The sequence below is a fragment of the Lipotes vexillifer genome, unplaced genomic scaffold, assembly GCF_000442215.2.
Source record: "Lipotes vexillifer unplaced genomic scaffold, Lipotes_vexillifer_v1.1 scaffold433, whole genome shotgun sequence".
In the NCBI taxonomy this organism is placed as follows: domain Eukaryota; kingdom Metazoa; phylum Chordata; class Mammalia; order Artiodactyla; family Lipotidae; genus Lipotes; species Lipotes vexillifer.
The window spans coordinates 1,164,646-1,175,999 of record NW_006774285.1 but is presented as its reverse complement, the minus strand read 5'-3'; the positions used below and the strand labels follow the sequence as shown (position 1 = coordinate 1,175,999).

Here is an 11,354-nt window from a genome sequence, read left to right as displayed (position 1 = left end):
AGGGAAAGAACAAAGAACATAGGGCTGTGAAGTCCCACGGACTACGATTCCTGATCCTGTCACTAGCAAACCTCAATTCTGTCATCTACAAAATGAGGATGATCAGCATTTGTCACTGTTTTCCCACAGGGTGGGAAGGACTCCTAGAATGATATGAGGAAGTACCTCATTGTGAAGATCCTACGTGAGGTCACAGAAGCAAAGCACCCAACACAGGGTCTCACGCAAACCAAGCACTCCATGAGCATCTTTGCTCTCCCCTCCCTTTCTTCCAGCGTGATCTCCTGGACAGCCACTGTGGGCTACGAGAGCTTGGAAAGGTGAGAGGATCCAAGGGCTGCTGGTTTGAGACTGGTTGTCTCCTGCACATGTTATCTTTTCTCTCCTCCCTGCCTGCCAAAGGCAAACAAGAATGAAATGATAACAGGCATAGGCATTGAAGCAAAACAGGTCACAGGAATAAGATAATGCACTCAAGGACAAATAAAAGTTAACTGTAGCTGGGCCCAGAATAGGTAAGTAAAAAGTCTAGGGAAGTAGAGAAGGTATTTCCTATTTTATAGGGAATAGGCTTTTCAAATATTATCACCAATGTGAAAACTCACAAACACATACACTTGTGTGGCTTTAATATCCTCTTTGCTATTTTGGTTGCCTGCGCAAGGTGGGAATGCTATAAGTTATGGATGCAAGCTTTTGAAAAAGTGCTTTAAAATATAGTATAGGGCTTCCCTGGTGGCGCAGTGGTTGAGAATCTGCCTGCCAATGCAGGGGACATGGGTTCGAGCCCTGGTCTGGGAGGATCCCACATGCCGCGGAGCAACTGGGCCTGTGAGCCACAACTACTGAGCCTGCGCATCTTGTTGTGCTCCGCAACAAGAGAGGCCGCGACCCCGCTCGCCGCAACTAGAGAAAGCCCACTCACAGAAACGAAGACGCAACACAGCCAAATATAAATGAATAAATAAATAAATTAAATTAAAAAAATATATATATATATATTATAAATTGATGACATCTAGGCAAATATGTTTAGCCTTGTTAAAACGGTACTTATAATGACTGGCTATGCAAGGTTGTGTGTGCATATGGACGAGACTAGAGGAAAGGTACTTGGGGAAGAAAACAGCTGCTTTATTAGGATGGTCGAATTGCCTTACTCAGTGGCTAGAACCTAATAGATGTTTAATATTTGTCCAGTGAGTGAGAAGACTTGATTTTCCATATATTATAACTGTGAATATTTATCTCCCTTTGTTAGCCAACCAGTCAGAGATAATGTTGCCTCTTTTTGACATTATTTTGTTGTTTTACTTTTTTTTCCCTTCACCTAATGTAATTCTATCTGTAAAGAAAATTGGTATTAACAGAAAAGCTCTCAGAGTCTAAGAATATGGGGCTTAGTAGACAGAAATGATACATTTCTGCATTTCTGATCTCCAAAGCCAGGAGAAATGTTTGTAGATAAACAGAAGACCTGATTTGTATTCATCAATCAGCCAAGTGTCCTCAGGGAAAATAACCCCTCAGGGCCTCAGTTGACAGATCTGTGAATAGGGTTAGATAGATGACCACCTACAGGTCTGTCAGTTACTTTAAATGTTAAATGTCAAGATAAAACATGCTGGGTCAATTAAGACAGATGAGCCCTCCAAAGAATTAATATTTGAAAACTTTATTTTTCTCAAATGAGCACCAACACAGATTGGAAATATGACAGAAACAATGCACTTTTCTCTAATATTGAATCACTATGTACAAATACAGGAAAAGGTGAAGACAAATTACTTGAAAATCATTATCTTTGTTATTGAAGCAAAGTGACCTGAAAATGCCACTGAAAAAAAAAATTTTTTAATTAAAAAAAAAAAAAAGAAAAACAAAACCCAAACCCAACAAATACAGTTTGTAAACACAAGCATAAATAGAGTCTGTATTGAAAGATAGTCTCTGCAGGTTGGAAAAGGGAACTGACTCTCACTTTCACCAAAATTTTATACAAAAATACACGGACAGACAGAATTTGGTAATATGAGAACAGCTTGTTTCTTCTTGGCTTTACCTTTCACTGCTGGCCAATTTCACAACTGTATTTTATTTTTAAATATTAAATATCTCTTTCCTTGAACTAGACCACTAGCATGTTTTCTCATTTGAGCAGACTCTTTTTTTAAAATATGTAAGATGATTGTGTTCAAAATTTGATTTCCCAGCCTCTTACTGAACCTGAGGCAATCTGACCTTAAAAAAAAAAAAAAAAAAAGGTGTTTACCTCCAAGGTATGTGTATTATTTTATTGACGTTCTTTCTACCCAAACCAGTTTAATGTTTAACATGATGTGGCTTCCACAACAGCTGGAGCCCTGGGTTCATGATGAATACACTCACATCTCAGTGAGAAACACAGCTTTGACTCTGCTTGATCTTCACAACAACAGATTTCCTTTACAGTCTGTAAAAGTTGAGCACACAAAGAAAGACAAAGGAGCAAACAGGCAACAGCTCCATGCTGAGGAAAACAAAATCCTCGAGGGCTGTGCTGTTGGTCCACTCAGAAACAAAACCACCAGAGAAAAAGAGAAGAAAAATCTTATGTGCCCAAGGTGTAAACTGTAGGTACAGTGTCCCCAATAAAAACGAAAACAGGAGGCACAATCCAAAGTGCTTTACACACACACACACACATGTACACACACACACACACACACACACACACACACACACACACACAAATTAAAAACAAGACTCCGAGACTCCAATCTGTTGGAAATTCTTCCAACAAGAGGAATCACTCTAATTTGTTACTAAATTTATTTGATTTTATCTATTTTCTAGCCAATAGTGGTGCAAGAAAATATTTCAGTTCTCAACTTGGTAATGTACTGCAGAGTCTGTTCCATTGGGAAGAAATGCAGAGAGGCATTGCTTTATTGCCTCCGTCCAGACTAAAGTGATGGAGATCTTTTTTTTTCTTTTTTCTTTTTTAAGAGTATATTGGTGATCACTGTTTCCCTTAAGATATACTTCAAGAAATGCAGAGGAAACCACAGCATTTAAAAATGAAAATAAAAAGTGCTCTCAGGGGATCTGAGAAAACAGCACCAAATATATTATTTAAAAAATTAAATATTATTTACAAAAGTATATTTCACAAGCAACTGTTTCTTACATATCCACTTGAAAAATCTTTTCGTCAAGGGGACACCTCTCTTTTACAAACTGATCCACCAGTAAAGATTTACTCTGCTGTCAGGGGAATCGGGGGAGCACTCAGGCAGGCCCAGATGACGATCGGGTGGACATCGGCAGCCTGAGACTAACATCCCGCCCGGCAGGCTGGGTGTAATCCAGGACGGCCGAGGCCGTATGACCTAGGGAGGTACAGGGGAGATGGAACTAGAGTCTGCCGGTTGGACTTCGGTTGAAAATGAAGGCAGCTGCTGGCTGAGGTATAAACTTCTTCTGAACCTCAGTATAAATAAAGGGTTTTATACCTTCTCCTTTCTCACTTCCCCCCTTCCCTACTCCCTGCACCCCACCCTAGTTTCATCATTGAACTCCAATTCCCCGAACCTCCCAGGGGTGAATGGATGAGGTCTTTGGTTATGCTCTGAGTCAATAATTTGGTGAGGAAATTAAGAAATGAACTGACTGAGGCCTTGAGTTGATGCACCTCCATCGCTCAGCTGCGGTCTCTCCAATACTACAGACGGTAGATAGACAAGCCATGAATGAAGCTAAAGTTATAAGAAGTACTTTTGGTTGACACAAAGGGAAATAAGCCTAATGAGTTGGGTTTTCTTCCCCTGTTGCAACATTCTGCTCAGATCTCTGGCACCAAGTACGGTGCCATGCGCCCATTGGATGCTCAATGGATAGTAATTGAAAAAAATACCAGAACCGGGGTCTAACTGGAGCCTGCTCTGATCTGTGTAAGAGTCAGAGGCCCCATCCCCACAGACACAGTGGCACATCAGTCTCCTCTGCCCCTTGAAAATTCTAGGGGACCTCATGTCCAGTTTCTATGTCACCACGCTCCGTTTTTACACACCTACCCATGTCCTCCCCAACCCCCCATACCATCTTCTTTTTTATGGAAAGGATTATCAATAGCCAGGACGTTTCCTGAGTCAAGGGGCTAGTCAAAATACAGAAATGATTTTGTTATCCCTTCAGCAGGGATGGGGAGGGGAATCTATGATTTCTATGCTGGCAAGCCAGCTTTGGAATGTGAAAGTTGAAAATTTTTTTCTTTTTTTTCTTTTTTTTTTTTAAATTGAGATCTGGGGCCTGGGAGCCAGAGGAACTATTTCTCTGGGATCGGAACTGAAAAGACTTCTTTTGAACCTCAGTCTGCTTTTTAGTAATGTGGAGAGAACAACTTAATCTCCCAGGCTACTAAAAGCACCAAAAGATGTGGGCAAGAAGCCTTCGGGAACAAAATTCGATTTTTAAGAATCAGCTTCTTTGTCTTACAGAAGCTGTCTGCTGCTAAACGTGGGGCTGGGCAGGACCACACCCATCTCAGCCCCTCGTTCCACAATCAGCACACAGAGACTCAAAAAGGCATTTCCACAACAGACTCGCCCCCTCTGGGAATTTGGCTCAATTCTGAAAATGTCCTGGGTTGGCCACTTTAATCTTGGTTAAGAATTTTACAGGTTCTCATCTCCATGAACTCACTCTTTTGTGACTTTTAAGGTGAATTTTCCTATGGGATCAGCCTACTTGGGGAATGAGATGCTGAGAATTACCTAACATAACCTACACATATCTTAGCAATAATCATATTTTCAGTCTAAGCAATGAAATGAACTCAGTTAAATGAGTTTCGGTCATGCACCGTTTACTGGCTAAATTGCTGTTGAACAGACTTCACAGTGTTAATTAAACGTAACAAACTCCTCTCTCTCTCAAGAGCCTTACAGGGATTTGTTCTCCACTTCCCTAATATAATGAACTTTGGATGGCGAGGCGGGGAGTGGGGTGTAATACTGGAATTTATAACTTGCCGTTTGACATCAAATCTGAGACCTTCCCATCGCTGGATCACATTGACAGATTTGTCTCCACACAACACATGCAAGTAAAAGAGAACAGCTAGGGGCATGAGGAATCTACCGGCCAGGTTATCACTAAGCTCGAAGCCTTGGGACTTTGTTTTCCAGGATCTACAATGATAGAACTGCAGAAAAACACCCAAAACTCTACATACAAAGAATTGCTGATCTCAGTGAAGCCACTGCATACCAAAGAAGAAAGATGCACTTAACCTGTTCTGGTTCAAACCTAAACTATTCCCGGCACTGCCCCGCCCCACCCTCCCTTCCTTGCCACAATGCTCTTCTCTTACTAAGGTTCAGAAAAAAAGGTCAGTCAGAACTGCTAACTGGTTCCACTTTTTATTTTCTCTGGCCCAATATCAGAGCCATTTCTGCAGGAGCACCTAAACTGCATCCCCCTTTGTTCCCTGTTATCCTCAATCACTGATTTTACTTGGTTGCTGGTCAAAGCCTTTGGGACGTTTGGATCTTGCACCCATTGCAAATGGCAGTCCCCTCTCCTGTCACCTACAGTGGCTGAAGAGGCAAAGATGATTACCCAGAGGAGCAGTGAGGCATCAGAGTCATCAAAACCATGTGGGCTTTTCCCGAGTCCCTCATTGCTGCCAGGACACTCCCCAGCTCGGCCCAGGGGAACCAGGCCGGCCCCTGCCCTGCCAGCTAGAATTAGGGCCACTTCTTGTGCTCATTTGCTAACCTGGCACATTTGGTGTCAGGAACAGAAGCTTCTGATCAGAGAGAATGCAGTCATGAGGTATTTTTTTTTCTCTTTGTCCTTTTAGACAAGTCGATTATTTCAAGCCTAAGTTCCCAGGTCTCCAAGAGCAGCACAAGTTTGTTCCTACCTCTACCCTCCCGTCCCCTACCCACCCGGGACCCTCCTGGTTCCCCTCTTCCTCACACCCCTGTGCTGTGCCACTGTTCTCCTGACAAGAGGCCATCAGGCAGCTCTTCAAGGGCCCTGGGGCCTTTATCAAAGTGGGCTGCTGCCATGCGGGCAGGCATCTGTTCCTTTTGTTGTTTTGCTTTCAGCCAACACTAGAACAGAGAGAGAAGCCAGGATCAACTCACAAACAGATACAAAGCAAAGAGACAGAGAGACAGCAATTTAGAGGCTGGTCACCAGAAAGATGGTGGCAGGGTGGGAGAATGCCCCAGATGGCAAGGCCCCTAAATGGATGGAACCAAGTGTTCAGTCACTCTCTCACGCTTGGGTAGAATGTTCGGTTGGATGGCATTCACGTGGACACTGGGTTGGGTAGATGCTCTCCAATCAGTCCCAGCCATTGTCCTTGATCATGTGTGCTAGCTCAATGATGTATTTGCCTTCTTTGTATTTCTGGCTGCTTTCAAAGGCATGTTCCTAGGAAACACAAGGGAAGAGAAGAGACACTGAGTGACCACAGACAAGCAGATGACTTTTGGAGCATAGGAGCCAAGGCGGGGCCAATGACAGGTATCAGGACCGCTGAGGTCTGGCTCCGGCGTCACCCAGACTCACTGAGAATTCTTACCACTCAGCACACTATGTCCCCTTGGCTTAACTGCAGCACTGAGGCATCAGCAGGACTTTCTCAATATTTACAATAGAATTTAAATATTTTTAAATTTAAATGTTCTGAATTTAAACATTCTAAATATTTTCTCAGTATTTGCAATAGCGTTTCTTCAGGATCTTTGCTCATTCAAGTCTCTGGCCAAACGTCACCATCTCAGTAAGGTCTTTACTGAAAATCACAACTTCCCAGGCAGCAACCCCTCCCCGCCCCCCACTTTTCCTGCTTTATTTTTCTCCACAGCACTTACCACATTCAAACGTGCAGTATAACTTGCATATCTATTTTGTGTTTTGTCTGTGTCTCCCACTGCCGCAAGATAAACTTCACGTTTTGTTCATTGATAGATCCCTCTGTATATATGTGTGTGTGTGCGTGTGTGCGCGTACGTGCGTGCGTGCGTGTGCGTGCGTGTGTATAAAATCTTAGAGGCACTTGGTTTCTGATGTTTACCAGAAATCTGCCCTATGGAGGTATCCATAAAGTTTCTGTGTCATTATTTTATTTTATTATTATTTTTTGGCCGGTCTGTGTGGCTTCTGGGATCTTACTTCCCAGACCAGAGATTAAACTCGAGCCCTCGGCAGTGAAAGCCCGGAGTCCTAAACACTGGACTGCCAGGGAATTCCCACTGTGTCATTATTTTAAACTGTGCTTGTTAGGCTTAGAGAAAAGACATTCAGGGACAGAAACAAAATAGATTGTGAGGCCAAACAGGTCTCTCTTTTATTTCTTATCTTGCTATTTCCATGTCAGATGTGTTAAGTTTGTTTTTCCATCACTGCTTTTCTCCAGGGAAAAAGGAGCTGTATGAACTCCAGGCTGAAGGACCTGGCAGCCCTTGCGCCCTACCCAGCTGCCAGGCCTCCAGAGAAGGGCAAACCCAATGCAAACCAGCTGGGAGGTTACCAGCTGAAACTTACAGCACTGCAGGCTCTCCCAGCTAATAAGCCCCACAGAAATAAGTCCTGCACAGGTGTAGGATCAAGGTGACATTCTATTTGCAGACACAGATACAAAAAACCATCTTGGTATATCATCTGAAAAACACTGGGTATCAGGGTCATCAGATGGCAAAACTGAATATGCAGAGCAGTGGACATCAGCTCTCCCTCCCGAGTTCCTAAATTAGGAAGGAGTTAAATAAATCCTACTGTCGATAGATTCCGGGCAGCATTTGTATGGACTGTATCTTCTGTTCTAGAGCTCAGGGGCTCCGGGTCTCAGAACAAGAGTTCAGACTCGAGCCTCGTGTTGAGAGAGGAATCATTCCACATAGCGGAGAGGGGAGGGGCACCGAGAGAAAGTGCAAACACACCACACACATACAAGAGCTGTGGGCTCAGCAGTAATTTCCCTGACACCTCATTATTCCCCAGCTCCGTGTGTGTGTGTGTGTGTGTGTGTGTGTGTGTGAGATGTGTACACACCAGAGGAATGTGGTTTGGGAATAGGACCTATTGTTCCATAGTAGTGTATTCAGGATAGAGAGGAGGAAAAAACAAAACTAGCAAAGTGACAGTGTGTCCCTATTAAACAAAAAAAAAAAGAAAGAAAAAAGTCAACACCCCCCAAGCCACAGGGCACTTGCAAAATGTCACAACTGGATTCCAGTAGACAGCACTGGATCTGGAATTGAAACAAACATCCCCCCTAAACCCCACGTCTACTGCTTCCTGGCATCAGAAGCATCATTTAAGCATCTGACTTCCTTTTACAATTTACAAAATTATAAACTTTCTGTTTTTACAAAACTGGGATAATTACAAGTACTCCACAGGGTTATTATAAGGGTCGGAAGGAATAATCGAATGAAAGGTTGGAGCACTGGGCCTGGCATATGAGAGGTGATCAACGAATGTCTGGGGAGATGGATGTTCCTCTGCTGTCCTGTCCAGCTGTTGTAACTTCACCTGTGGTTTTCCCCCTTGGTATCATGACTATAAACACCCTGAGGGCAAGAACTAGATCTCATTCACTTTTGTATCCAGCACAAAGGTTCTTAATAAAGCTTTGTCAAAGGACTGAATCATTTTACCTGAAGAAAGGAGCAAAACCAACCAAGTCAGATTTATCTTCTGTATATAAATCCAGCACATGTTCAAGGAATAAGACAGCCAAGAAGTTGGGAAACAAAGAAGCAGCAGAACACTTTTGGATAATCAAAACCAGACCTGTGGCCCCCAGATCACTCAGAGGGGACCAGTGGTCATACAGGGGGAGAAGGGCCAAGGCCAGTTTCTCCCGTAGGAAGCTGTGGTTAAACCTTCTTGGCATCATGAAACACAGTGTCCAGGTTTTTTCATTCTCATTCTGAACATTTCAAGGAAGACATGAAAAGATGGAATCTAAAGGCCATGCTGCTGCACTGCAGACTCCACCTGCAGCAGTTTTTTAGGTCTGCACTTCTTTTTTTTTTTTTTTGGCCAAGCCACGGAGCTTGTGGGATCTCAGTTCCCCACCCAGGGTCTGAACCCGGGCCACGGCAGTGAAAGCTCGGAATCCTAACCACTAGGCCACCAGGTAACTCCCCAAGATCTGCACATTTTTGAACTTTATTTAAATGGAATCATACTTTCATGTCTGGCTTCTTTGGCTCAACATCTTTTTTCACATACACTCATATTTTTAGAGCAGTTTTAGGTTCATCACAAAAAGGAGCACGAGGCACAGAGATTTCCCCTATGCTCCCTGCTCCCACGTATGCACGAGCTCCCCCACTATCAAAGGCCTGCAGACTGGGGCATTTACTGCAGTCAACAAACCTACACTGATGCAACCTCATCACTCTGTGGGCGGTTCTGACTACTCCTTCAGACTCCTTCCCAAGCTAGCTAACGGCAGGTCCTATGAGCCAGCCCCACACTGATGCTCTGCAACTGACAGGACAGGGGATTTGAGGCATTTTACATGGAATAAATTGCCCTCCCAGAAACAGGAAGACTCATTTTTCAATATTCCCACAATGACAGAGGGCAGAGAAAAGCACTGTGAAAAGATCTGCCAATAATAATAACAACAATAATACAAGTTGACTTTCACTGAACACATATACCTCCTCTCACCCTGGCAAGGGACTGCCCACTCTCCTAGGTACCAAGGAGATGTTAAAAATACCTGTTGAGTTAAACAGTGCAGGAATAAATGTCCAGTTGGGCAAGTCCAGCCATTACTGTATCTGACAGTGGACATTAATTAACACAATATTTGATGATGCCTAGCACAGGGTCTGGGACCTAAGAGATGCTTTGGGGACATTTACTGGAGCATCAAAGAACATGGGCTCTGCAGCTGGACCACCACCTGGACTCCTATCCTCGTTTGGCCATGTAATGGCTAGACAACACTGGACATACTATTAACCTCCCTAAGCCTGTTTCCTCATCCATAAACTAGGGATTAAAATGGGTAAATCCTTATCCTCTAAGGATTCTGTGAAGAGTAAATAAAATAATGTACGTCTGGAACGCAGTAAGTTGTGAGGAAATGTTATGTGCCATTGTTATTATTACTATTACTATTATTATTATTAATTAAATTGAGAGGGTGTGTGTGTGTGTGTGTGTGTGCGCGTGCGCACGTGTATCAGGAGCAGGTGAAGAAAGGAGTAGGAGGGGTGGACTGTCAGTGAAAAGGGGATGAGTGTGGCAAACAGAAGTGTGCCAGGAACTGCTCTTTGAGCTCAGTTTCCCATCCTGGTCAAAGGTAATCCCACAAGGCCACGGGAGGCAAGCAGAAGAAAACATTCTTCTAATGTGTGGCTCTCAGCTAGTTCCTTCATGGCCCTCTCTCCACCAGTCAGACTCCTTGGTACTTACATATTTCCAGCCCAGAGTGGTTTTGCAGTTTTCACAGTAAATGTCTGCGACGGCGTGCAGTCCTGTTAGCAACACGCGCTCTTCTGCCGGCCCGCAGCCCACGTTAACTCTGTGCCAAGGGACAGAGAGAGAGAGCGGGGCGTCAGGCACATGCTCACCATCAGTTGTTCAAGCTGGACTTCCAGCAAAAAATTAACTGAGTACAGCTGCCTGAAGGGAAGCCAACACTGAGAAGAGCATCATCTCTAACTGAAACCAGGAATAACTTCCGAAAAGGTAGCCACATGGAAACGTCTCCGTTGAGATGCATTTCAGATCTGCAAGTTCTGATTCAATGAGTCTACTAAAAGAAGTCTTTATGGTTGAGACTTTGCTCAGAATTTTTCTAACAAATGCTTTTAGCCTTGTGATTTAAGGGGACAAACTGACAACCACACTGCAGTCCACAGCCATGAGCACAGGTCCTCAGAGCTTCCTGAGGACTGATTGCAGCCAGAGATGTCAATCGTGACGGCACAGTCCTGTCCTGATCGCAAGGATGGGTGAGCCCCATCTATCAAATACATAGACTCCTTCACAGAGCACCTATTATTTTAGACTGAACACGCTAGATTTCCATTTTCACAGTTCATCAGGCTTGCTTTCCTAGAGAAAGCTGTAAATAATGCTGAGGGCTGTGGCAGACTGTGCATCTGTAGGAGGGCATGGAGGCTCTTCACTAACTCCACTTTATGAAGGCTCCTCCAACCTTCGTCCTCCAGCAGATCCTGGGGTCCTCTGTTCGCCCTCCTTCTCTTCCCCAGAGACACATCTCAGGTCTAGTTATGAGACCTCCGTGCTGAAGCTCTTCCCTAGGAGGCTACAGCCCTCTGCACTTACTGGGGGGAGTGACTGTATTATTTTTAGCCAAAGATGAT

At 43.9% G+C, this 11,354-nt stretch overlaps 1 protein-coding gene across 1 annotated transcript in view; it reads right to left on the bottom strand.

Moving 5' to 3' along the window:
- Positions 1 to 6,149: 6,149 nt before the first annotated feature.
- YPEL2 (yippee like 2) overlaps positions 6,150 to 11,354 on the bottom strand; it is a 46,768-nt gene continuing 41,563 nt past the window's right edge. Inside the window, exons 4-5 of the mRNA XM_007449071.1 lie at positions 10,438 to 10,546; positions 6,150 to 6,426 (exon numbers count right to left, since the gene is read on the bottom strand). Of these exons, the coding sequence (XP_007449133.1) occupies positions 6,337 to 6,426; positions 10,438 to 10,546 (199 nt within the window). The 3' untranslated portion in view covers positions 6,150 to 6,336. The remainder of the gene's footprint in view (positions 6,427 to 10,437; positions 10,547 to 11,354) is intronic.